The 20,116-nt window shown below is 40.4% G+C and overlaps 1 protein-coding gene across 1 annotated transcript in view; it reads right to left on the bottom strand.

The window, feature by feature from the left end:
- The window catches only part of KIDINS220 (kinase D interacting substrate 220), a 44,914-nt gene that overhangs the window by 23,546 nt on the left and 1,252 nt on the right, over positions 1–20,116 (bottom strand). Inside the window, exons 2-22 of the mRNA XM_053458844.1 lie at positions 17,167–17,301; positions 15,546–15,644; positions 14,734–14,832; positions 13,978–14,076; positions 12,998–13,099; positions 12,355–12,453; positions 11,854–12,051; positions 11,086–11,184; positions 10,903–11,001; positions 10,455–10,553; positions 10,157–10,334; positions 9,860–10,024; positions 9,226–9,405; positions 8,503–8,668; positions 7,827–7,978; positions 6,423–6,712; positions 4,878–5,018; positions 2,529–2,772; positions 1,691–1,779; positions 1,240–1,384; positions 967–1,129 (exon numbers count right to left, since the gene is read on the bottom strand). Coding sequence (XP_053314819.1) covers positions 967–1,129; positions 1,240–1,384; positions 1,691–1,779; positions 2,529–2,772; positions 4,878–5,018; positions 6,423–6,712; positions 7,827–7,978; positions 8,503–8,668; positions 9,226–9,405; positions 9,860–10,024; positions 10,157–10,334; positions 10,455–10,553; positions 10,903–11,001; positions 11,086–11,184; positions 11,854–12,051; positions 12,355–12,453; positions 12,998–13,099; positions 13,978–14,076; positions 14,734–14,832; positions 15,546–15,644; positions 17,167–17,274 — 3,014 coding nt within the window. The 5' untranslated portion in view covers positions 17,275–17,301. The remainder of the gene's footprint in view (positions 1–966; positions 1,130–1,239; positions 1,385–1,690; positions 1,780–2,528; positions 2,773–4,877; positions 5,019–6,422; positions 6,713–7,826; positions 7,979–8,502; positions 8,669–9,225; positions 9,406–9,859; positions 10,025–10,156; positions 10,335–10,454; positions 10,554–10,902; positions 11,002–11,085; positions 11,185–11,853; positions 12,052–12,354; positions 12,454–12,997; positions 13,100–13,977; positions 14,077–14,733; positions 14,833–15,545; positions 15,645–17,166; positions 17,302–20,116) is intronic.

A 20,116-nucleotide genomic window follows, 5' to 3' on the forward strand; every position in this document is an offset into this window, starting at 1 on the left:
TATTTCTCTAATGCCTTTTAGAGGCCAGAAATCCACAAGAAAATCCCAGTTAAACCTCTTACTCCCTCCCCAAATCAACTCAATGAAATCCGAGGCTTCCAGGGAGCCCCCGAAACCGTGACTTGGAAATAGGAAGGTTCCTTTGTGCTAGGGATGGGAAGGTGCAATTCCAAGCCAGCTGCCGGCTACCTGACGAAGGGATTCATTCATTCACATAACCGCACTGCCTTGTGAAACGTTCCATGCCGCTACACTTTACTGTAAGGCTCCTTGGTTGTGCTGAGCCCTGCTGCGAGCATTAAAGATCCAGGGTGTGAATGAATGAATGAATGAATGAGCCTTGAATGTTGTAAACGGCAGTCCTCAGCGGTTCATGGCTGAGGATGATAGGGACTGTAGTCTATACAAACATATTGGGAATTGTGAACTGTTGCATTGATGTGGATGTGCGATTGTGTGCATTATCAATTCAAGATCTCATTTTTGATAAATGTTGCTGTAAAACATAGTGATGCAATCTCTACTCAATATTTATTTTAACTTTTTTAGATTGATTTTAAATATCCTTTATCCTATAGTGATAATTATTATTTTTCTATATTTGTATTACACCACTTTAGATGCCCAATACAGTACTGCCCTCTGTGGGAATCTTAGAGACATGACACTTCAGAGATTCACGCGTGTGCGCAATATTGTCAATGGTCGCTGCTTGTCGCTCCTGGCAGGTAGAATTGCCAGGCTTTCTGGGTGCCCACAAACAATGCTATTACCGCACATGAAATACTTTCTCCACTAATGTCCATGTCAAGTCAATGGACCACTAGCTCAGGCTAGTGTGTCATCAGTTTAGAGACTTCACAAAGATCAAGTATGTAGTGACAGAGGGAATTTTACATTTGTCCCACAAGTATAAATCAGCTCGTCAATGCTGTACATAAAGGCATGCAGTGCCTGTAATTATACCTTTCATAGATAGTCTTCAGGGTTGACTGGTCAGGGACACCCTCTGTTTCCTCCAAGTACAGGATGATCCACGAGGTTCTGTATGGCCACTGTTCAGTCAGGTTAATCCAGGAGGCCAACCTGTCCCAGTTAAAATTAATCTGGTTGGCTCTGAGTAATCTCCCTGAAATGACCAATGGAGGAAAAGAACTTGATATGGGAATAACGTAACAGCAAGAGTGCCTGACATATTGTCAGTTCAATATGAAAGGCAAAAGATTATCACATGCTTACCAGTTACTGAAACAATGTTTAGCAGTCTCCTCATTGTCTGTGGACTGATGTCACTGAACCAGTCCTCGGTGACTAGCAGCTTAGTGAGATCAAATGACATCTGTCGCGTTATGGTACGTTGCATCTGCCTCCTTCTGTAAGTATCCTGAAGGAGCACAAGCCAAAGAGTTCAACGTACGTAGGACACATCTCGCCTCCTTCACCATTCATCCATGGCCATGCTACAAAACTCTCTGCCCCCTAACAGTCTACCTAGACCGACTTAGTGCTCTCTGGTTTCCCCATCCCTCCAGAGCCGTACCACCATGCTTCATTCTACTCCTACCCACCTCATCACACCTTCCTACTGCCCCCTCTACTTCCTATTCCCATCAGTCATATTGTCTTCCATAACCGTGTTCCCCAAGTATGTACGCTGTGTCCGTGGCATGTTGAAGCAGCTCCTGCTTACCCGTCTGTTGAGGGCAGTCTTGCTGCCAATTTTCGCAACCTCTGCAAGGCTGTTCTGGGAAACTCTTCTGTCACTATCTTCATGGCCACCTGCAAAAGCAATACAACTGAATTATACTGTAACCACACAAGAGGCGCATCATTTTAAGTAACAAGATAAAATACACAAATCAACGCGTATCCAACCTGCATCAAAAGCAGCATTTTCTCTCACTATCTGGAAATGCTTCAAAGAAGGGGTTTTATACAGTCGGCCAGTAGCCAACTATTTGTAAAATACTATTATCTGTAGGACTTTCTGGAAGAAGCTTGCAGGCGGGTTTAAACATCCAGCTCGTTATCTTTGCTATGCCTTACGAAAGAACAATCCCGGAAAACTTCTTGTGTCAGAGAGGACTAAATGGCAGTCAAAAAGATGATAAATATTACTGATTTAGCCTCGAGTTACACAGGGCTGCCCTATCTTACTAACATGACCTTCAACAAACCCGGGTGACTATTTTTCGTATCAGGGGACCATCACGGCTTTGTGCTGCCCACAGACCACTCCTGCATACGAACCGTACGTGTAAACGCCGTCTCCTTATGCGCATCTTCTTATGTTTATTCATATCCTTATGATAAAGTAATCTGTCCGCACCGTGGTAAATATTATTGGAGCTATGCGGCAATTTTACCGCTCGACTTTTGCTAGAGATGCCGACTTGAGCGGAAGCCAGCATTTCATTTTAAATTATATTGCCCCCGTTAGGACGAGCACCATTAATATATAATTAATCAGCAAACAAACAACAGATGCCAATAAAGCCCTCCCGTCCAGAGAGATGAAGTAGCCTCACCTGCGTTCTCAAGGTATGGCAGGTCTCCATTGGTGACAGCTGCTACGCACAGCTTTTTGGCACTGCTGAGGCCGCGGCTGTTCAGGAACACGGGCAGGTGGACGATATTACGCATGTAGTCATGACCGTTAATGTTGGAATCTCTCAGAACGCTGTTAAGATTCTGGTTTATTGCCTTGATTATAATGTGAGGGTCACTTGCAAAAATGGCAATGAAAGGTCCCTTGGAGAACAGGATCCGAACCTTTGGGGGGGGGGGTTAAAGAAAATAAGTGTTTTATTCCCATATCAGATATTTCATAAAAATAGTAAAAAAAAAAAAAAAAAAAAGTAATTCAGTAATGCAGCAGAATCGAATACCTTTTTCTATGACTAATAAGCCTCACTGATAATGAACAGCAGTACTTTAAGATCTTATATTTCACCTTTTTTGTTCAATATAACACCTATGTTTTTATTATTATTTTTAGTTCTATAGTGCCAATAATGTAAGCGAAGCTCCTTGCAGTCCACACGTTCAATGGGTCTGACAAAACCAACCAAGACAAACCGATGCTTTAGGTAAAGATGGTCCTGATCGCAAGCTTGTGCTCTAGAATGGATAGAACATAAGGTTAGAGAGAGAGGGAGAGGCAGCGCTGTAAGTGAATATCAGCGTTTCATTAGCGGCAGAGGAAGCAGGTTCTTGCGCATTGTACGCTTCTGTGAAGAAGTGGGTTTTGAGGTTTTTTCTGAATACTGAGACGGGAATGAAACTGACCTTAAAACAAATCATTAATTGTCTCGAACGTCACATGCAGTAAGCGATCGCGGATGGTATAAGAGGGATTTTGAGGGTGAACACGAATGTACTATGAAGGGCCAACCGGAGTGAGGTCCTTGGTTGGGCCTGTATGATCATTCTTTAATTGAGTAAGGCTCCTTATAGATTGAGCTATTCACTATACGCCCCTTCTCGACCTTTCCCAATGCATAGCGAGGTCAGCGAGGTGAAATCACATCCGTCCGGTAAACTCTCACTTTCGGGAGTCCCTCCCTTTGTTCATTTTAGCAGCATATGGAGCGAAGGAGGAACGAGACTCTTATACCGAGCTGGGGGACGTCCGTGATATCCTACGGTGACGGTGCCGTATCACAGCGGAGCGAAAGGCTGCCGGGACACGTTGGAAATCCATCATGCCATCCGTCACTCCATACCACGGCACTCTGGGCACAAATTCACAAAGTACTTGTAGCGGGTTAGGATTTTAGCCGTAACGACCGTGTAGCTCGTCGGCACGACTTCCAGTATTGTTAATTACGACAGTAAAACTGCTACCAAACAGCGGTGTTCCAGCATCCCGAGCAACAGGACCGTGCGTGCTTTCAAAGGCAGTCATTAAAAGACGACGCGCCCGCTAACCGCTCAGTGGCATCATTTATCACCTCGATTGGTGCTCGTTTTAGTTCACGGCTGAGCGGATCTCGTTTTACTATCGGTCGTGCAGGAAAGGATGACGGGGACATGCCGGAGAGATGCCGTTAGCGGCCCGCGCAGGCTGAAACGGATGCAGCGTCTCCCCAATTCTCATAATAATGCAACAAAACTAAATTCCTTGCGATCAATGGGGAGTGCGTAAGAAACGTTCTACCAAACGCCGGTTACAAAGGACAATCCTTGCAGACTGTTAGACAGGGAAATTCGCATCATAATTAAGAGATGGGTTTATTTTCTCTTGCGGTGATAACCTAAATGGGTATTTATAGATGCAAAAATATGACACTTTTTTTTTTTTTATACAATTTTTTTGATATAGACAATTAACCAATCTTAACTGTTTTTAAAATGTAGTCCTTATTAATTCAATGTAGGAAAATAGTTACAAAAACCTTCACTTAAATAAGTTAACGATACTTCTACAAAAAGTATCGGTGTTACGTTAAGATATCACCTTTCTGAAGAATTTCGTAGTTGAGAAAAGTCTAGAATTAAGAGCAAGGGGCTAGAGCTACGATATCAGTGCATTATATAAGCAAACTTTTAACGCAATCACGTGGTAGGCATCGATCAGTTACTGAATCTTTCATTTTTTTGGTATACCGGATAAACGAAAACAGCAGCCCCAGCAGATAAAAGGATGTTTATTGGTAGAAAACAAGAATGAACGCTAACCTAGATTATTGGATCCAGCACTGAAGTTAACTCTTAAAGATGTTTAACACGCACGATAAAACTTACAAATCATACATGAGATCAGTGCTGTTGAGGTCATGTGGGTTCCCCCCCCACAACAAAACCCTTTTGAGAGATAAAACTGAAACGTCCGATAGCATTTGAATCGCGCCACCACTAGGATAAAATATACATACCGTGTCCAGCATATGGAGAACTTTATCCTGCTCGCAGGCATCCAGTCCGTCGATAATCACCACCAGCCTCGTCTGGTTCTGTGTAAAGCTGTCGATGGTCTTCGCCATTTTAGCCATCAGTTCCACTTCACACTTTAGCACCTGCAATCGTCATTTATCACAGATATCAGAAGTAGCGGCCCGGGGTCTAGTTAATTATATCCAACTTGGCACACGAGACACTGGATAATATATCTCAACAAGAATACCAAAAAAACTATGTTGGGAGTTAAATGATTTTTTTAAAAAAAAAATTTGTCATTTATTACATATATTTGTATCATACCAAGTAATTCATCCTAAAGGTTTAAAGGGATGCTTTTTATGAGGCTTTGGTAAACCCATCTGATGTAATATTGTTAAAGATAAAAAAAGGTAAATAGGCATTTCTAATTAGCTGCTATAATAGTCTACTTTACCTCCAATTAACATGTCCTCTATATGGCACATATACGTCATGCCTGAGATGCATGCTGAGCAGTAGTTGGCTGTACTCCCCACTAGCAGCCTGTATATTCTGCTGTACTTATTAAATCACTTTAATTGCAATTCATTGCAAATGATACGTTAAGAAGTTCCACATACATTATTCAGCTGTCTCTCATTCTATCAACATGTGTTTTTTGGTGCGAATCTGTTGCCAAGTCATCTTTTACACCGGTAGTGCAGAGAACATTCAGATTCTGAAGCTGTACGTCTTATGTAACATACAATAAAAGTTTTAGATTCAACTTCCTCCTACTGTTTGTTTACTATCAGTGCTATAAACAAGGGGTAACTTGTACTTTTTAGAGATTTATAAATCGACCCTTTCCATATTTTAATGTTCCTTATCGCTGTAACAGCCAACTATACCATAGGACCAATTTTGCAAAGATTTCACCAGAAGCCCATTTTCTTACATAATCCTCCCTATGTATTCTAGGAGGCTGAGTATCTCTACTGGGATCCACACAGATAATTCTAATGATTATAGTCGGCTTGTAATTCATAATTATGCTGAGCACAGAGTTGTACCCTAATTTCTGGAAAATATTTAGCGTTACCGTAATTTATTCAGACAGGGACTGCGGCTTAGTATTTAATGTCAGCAGAACCCATTTACACTGGACACATCACAATAACCGCAAGCACGGGACAAATTCAGACCAGCGGCCAGTGTGGCCTCTTTGGCAACCTGAATTTCTCTCTTTGTACAGAGAGCTCCCTCTGCTGGGCACTTGTATAACTAACACAATCGGAGGGCTCCTAAATGACACAGAAATACTACTGCTGATATTGCTATTGATGGAATACCAGAATTTGCCAGGTAAATTGTAACTGAATAGGTTAATGGCAAAAGCAAGTTGAAAGCCCTATAATTGGAACAGTTCTGATTCTGATAATTGATTGCTCTTAATGAAGAATACACACATTTCTAAGTCATGGGGTCTCCATGTGAAAGCATGTGCCTACTGTAACGAGACCGTAGATTGCACTATATGCTTTGGTTCTGAGGGGTCGTACCTTCATGAAGCCTTCGCTCTTCAGCCGGTGAAGCCTGGATGCTGCACTATGAAGCCGCTTCCTTTGGGAGTTTAGGACCGAATCCATGACCTGCCACCATGTTCGACAATTCAGGATGAGCACCAAGCCCACAACACAAGCCACGGCTATCAAGACAGCGTTGACCGTCATATTTTTCTGATCCACCTTAAAGATGGCCAGTAGGATGACACCGGCAAAGATGCACGCCATAATAAAGATGAAGATGACAAATGACGGGAGGCAACACGTCTTCTTCCACTTCTTTTTTCCTAAAGAGATCATATATCAAAGTTACGACACTTACTCAAAGTTACTTCCCATTGAATAATTACTGAATATCCCCAGAGAGCACATCTGTATAGAACGTGGATCAGATGATTTTCACAACGGTCACTCTATGAGGTTTTATTCATATGCGAACATCGACATGGACCTGAGGTGAAGTCTCAGAGTCTACCTTGTTTAGCAGAACAGGAACATATAATTCGGAAGAGTTTATTTCCCTAAGAAAAAGCTGCACGGCCCTCCAGCTGATGTTCTTTTACATTACGACCCCAGTCAGTTTTATACACAAGAAAAGCTTGGACTGCCCTGCATAACACATTTTTAAAATCAGTGAGATTCCTCGAGTCTCCTCGCTGCTTGGGCTATTCACTATGCAGGGCCAGATCTTCTTGCACAGAGTGATAGTTTAGAAAGTATTCGGTTAAAAAACAAAGTAATTATTTCTCAGGAAAGCAAAGTTCTAGGGTCAAACTGTAAATGTCCTGAAGTTAGCTCCATTCTCCACTTTGCACCTTTACAAAGGCTGCCTGCACCACACTGATCTCGTTTAGCCTCTTAACGATCGGTAACAATGCTTACACATCACAAAAAACTAGTCCATGAGGACCAAGGACATACACCCTGTGTTGTGGGGTTTTGGCACTGGCAGGGATCAGATTGTCTCCCCACTGATGACTGGGGCCAAAAAATTAAAAATAAACATATCACAAACTTTGGAAGAAATTGGAGATAAAATGGCTGCCTGAAAAGTGCCAAAACGACCCTAGTAAAATGCCCTGGGTTATCTTCTTAGTTGTGAATAGTTTTATGGGGTGGTTTTGATATCTGTGACCACTATGAAGTCCAACCATGCTAGATTTGGAAAGAAAAAAGGTGATATGCAAGTTTGTCTTTGGGTAGTGGGTGTCTTTGTCTTATAATAATAGATGAGAATCCTGGGCATTAATATCTTTTGGTTACATTCCCCCATTGGCTCTTGCTCTGTACAATTTATATACATGTACAACTGCAATTTTAGATTTTGAGAAATAGTACAAACATGGAAGTTAATGCTGCCCTGGGCCTTAAGGGGCTAATGACCAAGTTAGTAATGCCTACCTTGTGTTTCTTCGGTCTTAAACACCCGGAACAGTCGTGTGGCTAGAAAACCAAACTCTCTTTCACAGGCATCAGAGAGCGTGGCTATCATTTCTGCCATCGACGTCTCTCCTCCCACACTAGAGAGACGATTGTAGTCCGTAAAAAGGAACCTGCATGAAATAAAAAGTTGTCAGGGAACGCATCACTGCCAGGAAAGTGTTCCCACTCAAACTAATGGAAGCGCTAAATGCACAAGGGGTCTCCTTAGGCCCCCTGGAGATTTCACAGGAGTTAGTGCTGGAGCTGGCTGGAGGAGATGTCAAACGCATCTACCGCCAGGAAACAAAGCTAGGGGACAGGGAATAATCCAAACAAAGACGATTCTGAGAAACCCTTTATGCATTGATTTAAAAAATTATATTACTTATAAGGAAACACTCAGCCAGGCTACGCATTAAAGTGCATACAAGGGCTGACATGGACCATTTTGTCCTCTATGTTGCCGTATATGTCATGGCTGATCGTGTCAGTCTTTTATTTGTTATGAATCTTGAAGAGAAACTGTTGAATGGGATGCCGAGACACAATGGAGGTTGTCAAATCTAGTGAATGTGCTACAAACAGACACTCATAGGGAGTGCAAATACGTTCATTTCATCCACGGGAGAGCTCATCATATGAAGAAAAGCCTCACCTAACAGGTAATGCCTTTGTGGTTTGCTCGGGAAGCTCAGGGGGGTTCACAAACATCAGTTTCAAGAGAAGTTCAAGGTATCCAATTTGTCTGGCCAGACGGGTACTCAACACCCAGGCCCAGTTCCAATTCTCTCCTTCTTGTCGTCCACCAAAGTAAATAACAGCTGTGGAGGAAGAGACATGTTAGAGAATATGATGTATTATAGCAGCAGTTTCTTGAACCCATTCACACTTCTTTTTATAGATACAGAAGATAAGAGGTCTAAGCTCTTTCCTATTCAATCATTATATTAGTGACTAGCTGAACTGTAAAGTGTTGAGTAGAATTTAAACATTTGTCTAATGTGACAGACACGGTCTTCCACGTTTCTTCTTCTCTTAAGCTACCTTAAGTACTAGCATTTGTAAAATAAGGCGAATAGCGAATAGGCATAACGGTCTCCACCATGCACTCAAAGCTAAACCGAAAAATATACTAGTAAACAGTATACGTTTCATTATATAAACAGTACATAATATATTGTATATATTTCTATACCTACAACTAACGTAATTAAAACGCCTACACAAAATGTGCAAAGCAGGGTTGCCTTTCCGAAAGCTTCACCCTATTAACGTTGCATTTGTTAAATCTAGTGCCACTTTCTCCCTCAAAATCAGCAGGTCCTACTAACCGTGACTACAAAGTTAAACTACTGTTCGCTTGCAAAGAAATACGTACTAAAGAATATGTAGAGAAGAGCCAACAAGCCAAGTGCCACTGATATGCCCAGCTTGGTGTCTACCGTGAAGGCCAGGAGTAGCCCCAGAGTGCTGCACAACAGGACGATGAGGAACACAATGAGCCACGAGAACTGGAATAGCGGCTCGATCTGCTGGCCGGCAAAGGTCTTCATCTCATCTATAAGAGAAAGGGAGCCTTTATTAACACACAAATACACCATACTATTTAAATATGTATATCAAATATCTGTAGAACCTTTTCAATAAGAGGAATAACACATGTGAACAATTAAATGCATTGTACAGTATATTGTATCCAATAGGCTTGCTTTCCTGTTGGCTTGAGTGATGTCCAGTAACCATAAGAACCTGACACCATATGGTACCAAGCAAGTTCTCTAGAACAGTGGAATCTGCCATTAACCCATATAATAAATAATAAAGCAATAAAGCTTTTACAGCCAAGATATAAACATATTTTTTGTTCTACCGCTTGCCATATGTTCATAGTTTTAATGTTCATTAGTGCCCTATGGTTCACAGCAAATATTTCCACCAGCATAGAACACATAACAGTAGGTTTGCAAACTTCTACCAAAAACATATATTTTTTCTAAACTGTATATTCCTACCTTCCAACTTTTTTAGCAAGAATGATTTCCCGCTCCCCCACTGAGCATAGAGTCCAACACAGATCGGGGGCTGCATTGTGGGCTCACTGAGAATGTCAGCTAGCGCACTGCTGTACAAGTCATAACCCAGCATGTCTCCATCGGATTCAGTAGGGGACAGGTGTCCTGTGGGAAAATAAAGGACGTCATATCACCATTTATAAGAGGAGATACAACACACAAAGGACAGGCAATCATGTAGAGCTTTTTGTATCGAAGATGAAATGTACATGTATAAATGTCAACACTTATACTTACTGGCACCAAATATCTGTGTAAGGATACTTTTCTGATGGCTGCAGTCAATATTGTAAGGCGTCTCCCCTGCTTTATTGGGCCTATACAGTAACCTTCCATCTTTTGGGTTCCGTAGAAGCAATTCTGCTAGCTTCCGGCTTCTACCGCGGATTGCAATATGAAGCGCTGTATCTCCTTTCTACAAAAAATAAATAAATGAGGACCCAAAACTGTTGGGTAACCCCTAACAAGGGCCACGCTCTTGTGAGCTTACAGTATAATGTTTTTAGGCTTTCCAGCCCCCCCCCACCTCGCTTACCTTATCTACTGCAGAAACCTTTGCTCCTTTATCAAGCAGAAGTTCAACTACTTCAATATTTCTCATTTTGGTTGCCTTAATAAGCGGTGTGTCCCCATCCTGCAAATAAATTTGATGATACATTTTTTTTAGGTTTCATTTCAAGCATACGATCAAACTACATTAATTTTAAATCCTTGCACAAACCATGTGCTATTAGAAAGAAAACAAATCAGCTGACATTAAACAAAGTCATCAACTCAACATACAATCCTAAGGAAAACTGAGAAGACATAGCGTACAGGTTAATGCATAGCAATGAACCTCGTCAAATTCCCCATCTACCATCTCAGCCCTAAAGTGAAATCACCAAAGTAAAAATACGTATTAATTATCATTTTTCAGAATGAAAATAAAATATGATTCACTAGCTCAAAATAGTTTATTGATATTCCGATAAATGTTTTACCTTAGTACTTATTTCCGTGTCAGGGTTACACTGCAAGATATCCCGCACCATGACGGCATTTCCTTTCTCAACCGCCCAGTAAAGAGCAGTCTTGTTATCCTGCACAAAAAATATATAGGTTTATTAACCAGATTATTGTAAAACCAAGGAAACGACACAATACCAAGTAAACTCAACCCTTACTTGGCCTCGGATGTCTATGTCAGCATATTTGTGCAATAATGCTCGAACAATTTCAACATGACCTCCGCGAACAGCACCAATCAGAACGGTGTCTCCATTCTGTAACAGAGACAAAAGATCCATTAGAACCAACAGAACAAAAGCACTTTCCCCATGCAGGAGACAGAGCAGCATTTCCTCTCACTTTGGGTAACTACCGTATTTATCAGCGTATAACACGCTCTTTTTAAACCTAAATACGAAGCTGAAACCCTACCTGCGTGTTATACGCCGATAAATCCTAGAGCTGCACGATTTGCAGCGATGTCTCCCTCACTTCCGGTCCTGGGGAGGGTGCGTGTTATACGCCGGTGCGTGTTATACGCCGGCAAGTACGGTATTTTTCAAGGTGAAGTTGGGGGTAAATGCTAGTGGCTTAATGGCACGGCCTATTCTTCCACAAACTCACCCGCTACCCAAAACCCAGCCCTGTCTGAGAACACTTACAAATTATCTCCTTAATCTGTTTACCATACTTTCTATCTTTTAAAAAAAGACTAAAGGACTAAATGGCCTTTCTTTCTAAAATTAGTGATACTATTCATACCATACAAAATTTACTTTCACACCTAATTTTAATTAATTACAATATCTCCTCCAAATGTGGTACTGCAGCCAATAGCTAAACTGACCACAAATCCCATTACCATGTTTTTGCCCAAATCACTACGGTTTTACCTGCAACCAGACTGAAGAACACAAAGAGACGTGCAGTAATAATATACTAACCCGGTCTGGGATGTTGACGTATGTTCCTGCATCGAGCAGGTCTTGGACGATTTCTGTATGTCCCTCTTTTGCTGCAATGGCCAGGGCTGTATTGCCATCCTTATCTGTTAGGTTCACATTAGGGTTCCTGTTTAGAATCTCCTTGACTGTGTCGGTGTAGCCGCCTCTCACTGCTACAATGAGAGCCGTCATTGAATTCTGGGAACCAAAAACATAAAGCACTTAAAGACCTTTCAGTAGAAGTAAGGTGTCCAGCAGTAATGAATGCAAAAGCCACAAGATGTATATCTTACATAGAAGAGAGGGTGCCAAGTTATTCCTTCTAAAGTCCCTTGAATCTGGCAACCACCAAGAATATATGCACAGTGCACTACAGAACAAGCAAGGATTTCTTTATGTAGGTTTGATTTCCTAGAAGTGAATATTGTAGTCTAGCACTGACAGGAGTAACCAGGGGTATTATGGGGAAACAAAAAAGCAGCGTTTTGACACTTTACTCACAGCTCCTTCTTGGTCAACGTCAGCTCCCATCTGCAACAGGGACTTGACACTCTCCAAGCTTCCTTTTCTTGCAGCCCAAACAAGCGGTGTGGTTCCATACTAAACATGAAAAAACGTGCATCAATTAACTGCAGAAATATAATTGCAATGTAGATCAACCATTTCCCTGTTCCTTCAGGTGAGCGCCAGTCTACACTTGGAGGAGACACTTGGATTTCATTCAAATTATCTAAAGAGTGGACAAAAACCATGGTTTATTTCATTTTGTTCCAATAAGCTTCCTTGATCTGCAGACCTGGAGGGCGCCATTGTCATAAGTCATGTGATATTTTGGATGACTTTTCCTACTCGAAACACCACAATGAGCCCTTTCTTTATGGCAATAATATGACGTCTTGCTTGTACAATTAAATCATTTCATCCATAGACTTTTATCAGTCAAAATGTCAGGCTGGGTGAATAACTATAAGCCATTGCAGGATTCAATGTGTTTGTCTGATAGATTGTGCAAAAATACTCAAAACTGTTGATTTGGTAGGAATTTCCCTGTAATTTTAATAGTCTCATTTGGAAAGCATTTGTAAAAAAAAAAAAAAAAAAATACAGAAAAGGTCTTTGGATCTTAAATATCTGAGATACAAACCTTGTCTGAACAGTTGACTTTTGCTCCATATTGCAGTAAGAGTCTAACGATGTCGGAATGACCTCTGCCCGCCGCCCAGATAATGGGATAAACACTGTATTGCTGAAACAAAGAGAGAAAAAACATTTATTATAATCCATATAATTACACCATTGCGAATTTCTAGGAAAATGTCTTAAGTATTCACGTAAGAGTATCAAGTATCACGTAAGGCGAATATGAGGTTTACGTCTCCTGTGCGACCACAAAAATGTATTGCATTTTTTTAATTCATACTTCCACGGAAAGGGCTGCTGTGTCTTAACAAAAAGAAATGTTTGGGGCTGCGATGAACTCGACAGGAATAAGCAGTTTCACCCTGGCAGTTTACTTTGGGCATCGTTGGTTTTCCAAATCAAGATCTCACTTGTGATAAACTCAAAAGGAACATTTGTTGTGGAGGATGGTGGGTTAAATTAACAAAAAGGTATTGAGCCGGTGGAGTATTTATCTCAGACATTGTTCTAGGTCTCCACGGCAGCGGACAATCTCTACTAAGCCGTTCTCTGTGTTGAAAGTCATTTATATCCCAGCACTCCACCTCATAACAAAAGCGTCCATTAAGCAGCAGCAACACCCTAGAGCTAGTCCAGAAAGCTCCGGAGATAAAAGCTGTCACCTGCAAGCAACCATGGCTTCATGAAGAAGAAAATGCTTACCAAGAATGGCTTATTTTTTCACGTATGGTCCCCCCACTGGACACACTAACTGCCTCAACAAAGAGCAGATTTATAGGTGCCGTCTAGGTTTAGAGCAAGCTGCCGATTTTCCTTCCACCACCCCAAGGGAGGCAGACGTTTTGTGGGGCAAACGTGTAAACCTCTCCTCACCAGACACCACGGCGGTTGCGCAGCGTCACCTGGGTTTAGGGTTTGGCTCCCGCATCTGAGAATTTGTTGAGTCCTGCGTTAACATGTTTGACACGAGTGAAGCCATCTTACCAGGCCAGTTATGTTTGGGTTAGCACCCTTCTCCAGAAGCAGCTCAACAACTTCGGTACAGCCTTTGTAAGAAGCCCACATAAGGGCAGTCCAACCCCCCTTAAAGAGAGAGAAAACAAAAAAAAAAAAAGAATAGTTATGAGAATAACCGCATTAACAGAAAAATAAAACTACATTGACGATATATTTTGTCATTTTCTAGGTATGAGAATAACTGTTAAGCTAAAATGTTTAGCCTACAAATGAAAGAGTTTGTTGTAATACAAAAAACTCCTTTACTACAATACAATACACAGCAAATCTGGAACGGACTACCAGCCAGCCGCTCCCAGGACCTGAGGATCATACATGACTATTCTATATTATTAGCCAAACAGCCCTTGCCTCAAGGCGCGGTCCAGAGACCCAACATTTAGGGAAAAAAGTTACACATGTAAAATGTATCAGTATGCAACGCCCAGGCTTTAGGAATTTGTCTTCTTCTATTTATAAAATAATATTTTACTCTGGCATTTTTGCACAAAAAAGTATCCTGGACACACATCAATGAACATGTTCAGTGAAATAGCTGGGGAAACGGCACAATTAGGTTCAACCCAGTTTTACATTTCTTCGGAATACTTATTTATACATTTCAGAAAACAAAACTCTATTCCCAGGGTAGAAACAGTGAGAAATCACAAAAGAAACCATTGTTTTAATAAAATAACCCTCATCCCAGTGAATTAGAATAGAATTAAATGATCCACACAGTACCATATCACGATGCTCCAGGTTGGCATTGTTATTCAGCAGCTCCCTTACGATATCCAAATGCCCTTCTTTTGCAGCGGAGATAAGAGCAGTCCAATTATCCTGTGGTGAAAAAAGAAGAGTAATATGTTTACTACCAGAGCCGCAGCGCTACACGGTTCCTAAAACGAACCCACGCCGTCACATACCAAGTAATCGTACCAGGTAGACATCGAGTGAGTGCGCTGCATGGATGCCGAGAGTATGCCGGAGGAAAGAGGTGTGAAGAATAAATACCTGCTTGTCGTGCCTCACGTGTAACTAAATTACTGCATACACCCAGGGCAAATTATAGGATGGTCAGGACGGTTGTTATGCTGTCTCCACTTTATGTTAACTCTTAGGGCGAGGGCTAAAAATAAAGTTTGGGTGCTTGCCTGTCACCATGGCAGCTTTAAATATCATCAAGGCTGACTAAAGCTAACTTTTTGAGTTTAATCATTGCAATTACTTTACAAGATATTTATAATTTAATATCAAGGGACTATATTAATTCAGCTCTGTGTTCAGGAAGAACCTTTGATGAAGAGGACCCTAAGAAAAACAAGATATCATGGCCACCAGTTTGTCACAGTACACTACAGCAATAAGCCAAACCAAACACTATGGTGTCCTGAGACCGGCAACCACAAGGCCTGAATTTTCTTCCAAAGATCTAAAGAAAAGAAAATCCTTTTTTTCAGATGGGAGTTTCTGCTATAAGCACCACAATACCGTCCGAGCGGGATTAGAGGATTCCCGATGGAAACGCTGAGAGACAAATCAAGGAGACTTACAACATCTTCTACGTTGCAGTTTGCTCTTTTCCTGAGGAGCTCTTGAACGATTTCCAGATTCCCCTGTTCTGCAGCCAGCATCAGAGCAGTCTGTCCGTTCTGAGAAGAGAAAATAACAGCCGTCACCTTTCTGAGGCATCTTAATGGACTCCATTTTTTAATGACCTGGTACAGTGCAGGACACCTGCAGAAAATTAACTTCACTTCAATTACTATTTAGTAGGAAGGGTTACGACGCTTTCTGTCGGCACCATGTGTTTATACAGTAAGCACAATCCTTCATGTCTCTGTTTTTCCTCCTTATGCTAAAGAGACACCCCAGTCTCCAACGAGCCACCTGACAACCAATATGAAAAGGACTTAAAAAGTGAAGAAAAAAAAAAAAAAAAAACTTTAGAAAGAATCTGCCCCTGCAAAGCAGCACAATACTCCCTCTCCATAGGCGGTCAATGTATTTTTATTAATTTTAAAAAGATGTCTCATGAATATTACTGGAACATTACTTTTACCTTGATGCTTTCCTCCTAGGACAGCTCCATACATTCACCAAAATATACAAAGTAAATTGTGCATCAAACTCCGGACTTTATAATTACTTATTGGTTAATTTGAACACTATTGAGTCAAGTATAACACACAGTGTATGTGTATGTATAGCTATATATTGTGGGGATAAGGGATGGGTATAAAATGGGTTTGTCATAAAATGGTTGAAGAAAAAATGTCGGTGCGCTAAGCTAGTCACAGGCTCAAATAATACAAATGTATAATACGAGGCCTACCAAACAGTGTGAGCATGCAGCAAATACAGTGTATTGGCTGTACAATGTATACAAAAAACAAAAACTGTCTGCGCTTCTTACCCTAATAAAGTTGGCAACAAATATATAAACATAATATAAATGAGAGGTTTTGGTTATATGAATTGGCCAAAGCATAATTAAGCTCACCCGCCACGTCAAGGCACACTCTCAATAGGGTGAGAACCTACTCTCACCTCCTACACAGTGGGCAGACAAAGCAGTTTAATAAGGTTTTGGTAGCAGTATAAACTGCTTTGTGTGCCCACTATGTAGGAGGTGAGAGTAGGTTCTCACCCTATTGAGAGTGTGCCTTGACGTGGCGGGTGAGCTTAATTATGCTTTGGCCAATTCATATAACCAAAACCTCTCATTTATATTATGTTTATATATTTGTTGCCAACTTTATTAGGGTAAGAAGCGCAGACAGTTTTTGTTTTTTTGTATAAAATGGTTGAAAATACATGATTAATTTAATATGTTAACAGATTCTGCTTAAATCAGCTGATATCGTGTGACCAACAAGTTCCACATGCGGAGTGTATTACGAGTATATATATAGCATAAGATTTATTCATTGTTTTTGAATAATGTTCCATACAGCAAAAAAGTGATTCAAATAATCTCACAAACATTTCCATCTAACAGCTCTTTCCAAAAGTATATACAAGCGTTGTTGAATAGGTCAACTAAAAAACGTAATTATGTTTATTCCCAGTTTGGAGAATACCCCCTTCTTCACGTCTCCAAACAGTCCTGCCGGCACCATCGCTGGAACTAAACCATTTTCCTCAAACTGGATCAGGCTGGGAAGTATTTACCTCATTTCTTTCATCCACATCCTTGCATTTTTCCAGGAGTGTTTTCACGGCAGCCATATTACCCTCCTCCACGTAAACCAGGAGGTTCTGAGCACCCAGTCCGGCCATCTTCTCTCCGGTCGCAGTCACGATCTACTGGTAAAGACAGAAATAAATGAATATATTGAAACGTGCGTCTATACACACTTCACATTATCACAATGTAAACATTCATAGGTGTTGGATGGCAGAAATAATCTGTATATATTGTTTACATCTCATGGAGATCAGTTCCTTCATGTGAGCTTTTACAAGAAATCCCATCAATAAAGGTGACATTACCAGCACTGAATGACACCAACACGCGTGTTTACATTTAAGTGTAATCATATGTTTTAATGCATTTTATATAAGTCACATGGACAAAAACATGTTTTCTACCTAAAATACAGTGCTGTATACTGTGATGTACGTTAGCATTGATAAAACATTAACATAAACTTATTTTATCTGCGGACTTGGAGGCGGCCATTGTTGTCAGTCATGTGATATTTTGGGTGATTTCCCTCCTCTACACCACACTGAGTTGATGCTTTATGGCAATGCTAATGAAGGCCATTCCTGCATAGACTTATTGGTCAGAGCGTCTGGTTGGGTGACTAACAATGAGCCCTCGTATTGGTTAAAAGAGTCAAAAACCACAAATGGCTAACATGCAGCTACATGAAAACATTACATAAGCAGCACTATATTTTTCACAACATACTTTTAATCGGATACTAGTAATATCATATCCCCTCCCTGTATTAATCTATGCCACTTCTGATTAATATAAATACATGTTTAGAAAAATAAATATTGGAACAATCATTGTACTGACAATGCCTTTGCAGATCTGGAGTCCATACTGAACCCATGCGTTTAAGGAATGCTCATAAAGTCCCATTCCAACTTTAACGGTAATTAAGACCGAGACATTCTGTTGTTCCAATCCTTTCTATTACCTTTCCAATAGATTAAGCCCAAGATAGTCAAAGCACATACAAAAAAAAAAAAACACTGGATTTTGTGAAAAACCTTGTATAAAAAGCACACACATTTTTAATACATTAAAAGAAAGAAAATAAAATGCGGTAGAGGTTCCCCTACAAGGATGAGAAAAAACGCAATTACTACTGTTTCCATGGTTACCCGACTAGACACACATATCAGCCAAATGTCTAGTACAGAACATACACCCAGCCGAGATCACATCAGGGTTAATTACATTAACATTTACCTTCAAATACTGTCTTTTTTATATATATATATATATATATATATATATATATATATATAATACCCAAAAAGATCCATAAGAGAAAGCACATAAAAACATTACACACACATATACATACTAACCACTTAATCAGAGAATGGTTATTTAATATTATATATTAACCTGGAAATGAAAAGGTTATTAATATACCCTTATGTGGCAAAACCAGTTATCTATTTACACAACTACACCTAAATGTTTACAGTAATTAAAAAGAGATTACAAAACATTAAACCAGTTCAGACTTATTAAATGGCATTTAAGGCAGAGTCGGAAGAAAGAAAAAGAAATAAGTAAAAACAAAAAGGTATAAGAAAAAAAATGATTTACCGGTTTAAATATCAGCGTATATATGTACAGAATACCTAAAATTCTCAAATACGCTTGACTCTAAACTACAAGTACATATAAAACAAATTAATGGGATTAATAAAGCAGCACACATCTAATGCTGAAGGCGGAATAGACACAGAGCGGGACCCCACCCAGGATCAGAGACAAAGAAACGGGGAGAAATCAGAAAATTCTCAAAACAGAACACGACCATAAGAGATTTGTCGATGGGAATCATATATTTTATATTATACAAAACACTGGCATTAATAAAAAATGCCATTTTTATTGCCCTTTGCTTTATTAGGTGCAAAGTTCAAGCCTTTAATCCAAGTGATTCTCCTAAACGGTATAAGAAGCGGGTGCACCGTGTCATCTGAAACACATGAACGGGGCGCACGGACACAGAAGAACGAGTGCGGAGAAGGACAAACACATAGACAATACGTTATTATACAGACACGCAGGTTTTATATCCCCACAAGGGCAAAAATTAAATGACATTTACCAAAGAAAACAGGAAAATGACCAGCACACCTATTATAATACATTACATAGTAGATGGATGAATGTATCCTTTAGCCAAATTTGATGCATTTTATTGGGCCAAAACAATAAATGAAAATTACACGTTAAGTTACATAAGCTTTAAGGACCTCAGAGGTCTCTTCTTCATAGGGATGTGACTAGCAGACATGAACCAAGCATTTTCACGGTTGCAGGCGATTATATAAATATTTTATATATATATAAAAAGGGATTAATGAGATCTGTATATAAGCAGGATGAATTAACCAAAATGCCATTTCTACTGCAATACAGAGACGTTGGGGGAGGCGAGGGGTTAGAAGACACACTTGTGCTAAAGAAAAAAAGAAGCTGGAGAGCGGAAGCGTACGAGCATGGAGAGGAGATCCCGTCGCGTGGCTTTTGCCGCTGCTAGACCGTTATTAGAAAGCATAAATCAGAAAAGGACGCGCGAGCAGAGACTACCCGAGATGCCGAGCTCCTGGGATTCCAGATCTAACTTTTATGACAGTTCTGGGATTCTGTCTTTATGTCTCGCTGCGGTGAGGATCGATTCAACACTTCTTGTGTTCCAAAATAACTGGAGACATTAGGACACCAAGATAAATAAACACACAGATATATGTACACCTGCCAACAGAACGCAAACACAATTACCAAATCTTACAACATGACATTAGGAATCCCTGCCGGTACAAGACAGAAGATGGAACAGGCATCCCTATCAGCGTCATAACAAATAACAGAACAGGCATCCCTGTCATGGCGGCACATAGATACCCACAAAGGTAT

Source organism: Spea bombifrons, chromosome 3 (assembly GCF_027358695.1).
Source record: "Spea bombifrons isolate aSpeBom1 chromosome 3, aSpeBom1.2.pri, whole genome shotgun sequence".
Taxonomy (NCBI): Eukaryota; Metazoa; Chordata; class Amphibia; order Anura; family Pelobatidae; genus Spea; species Spea bombifrons.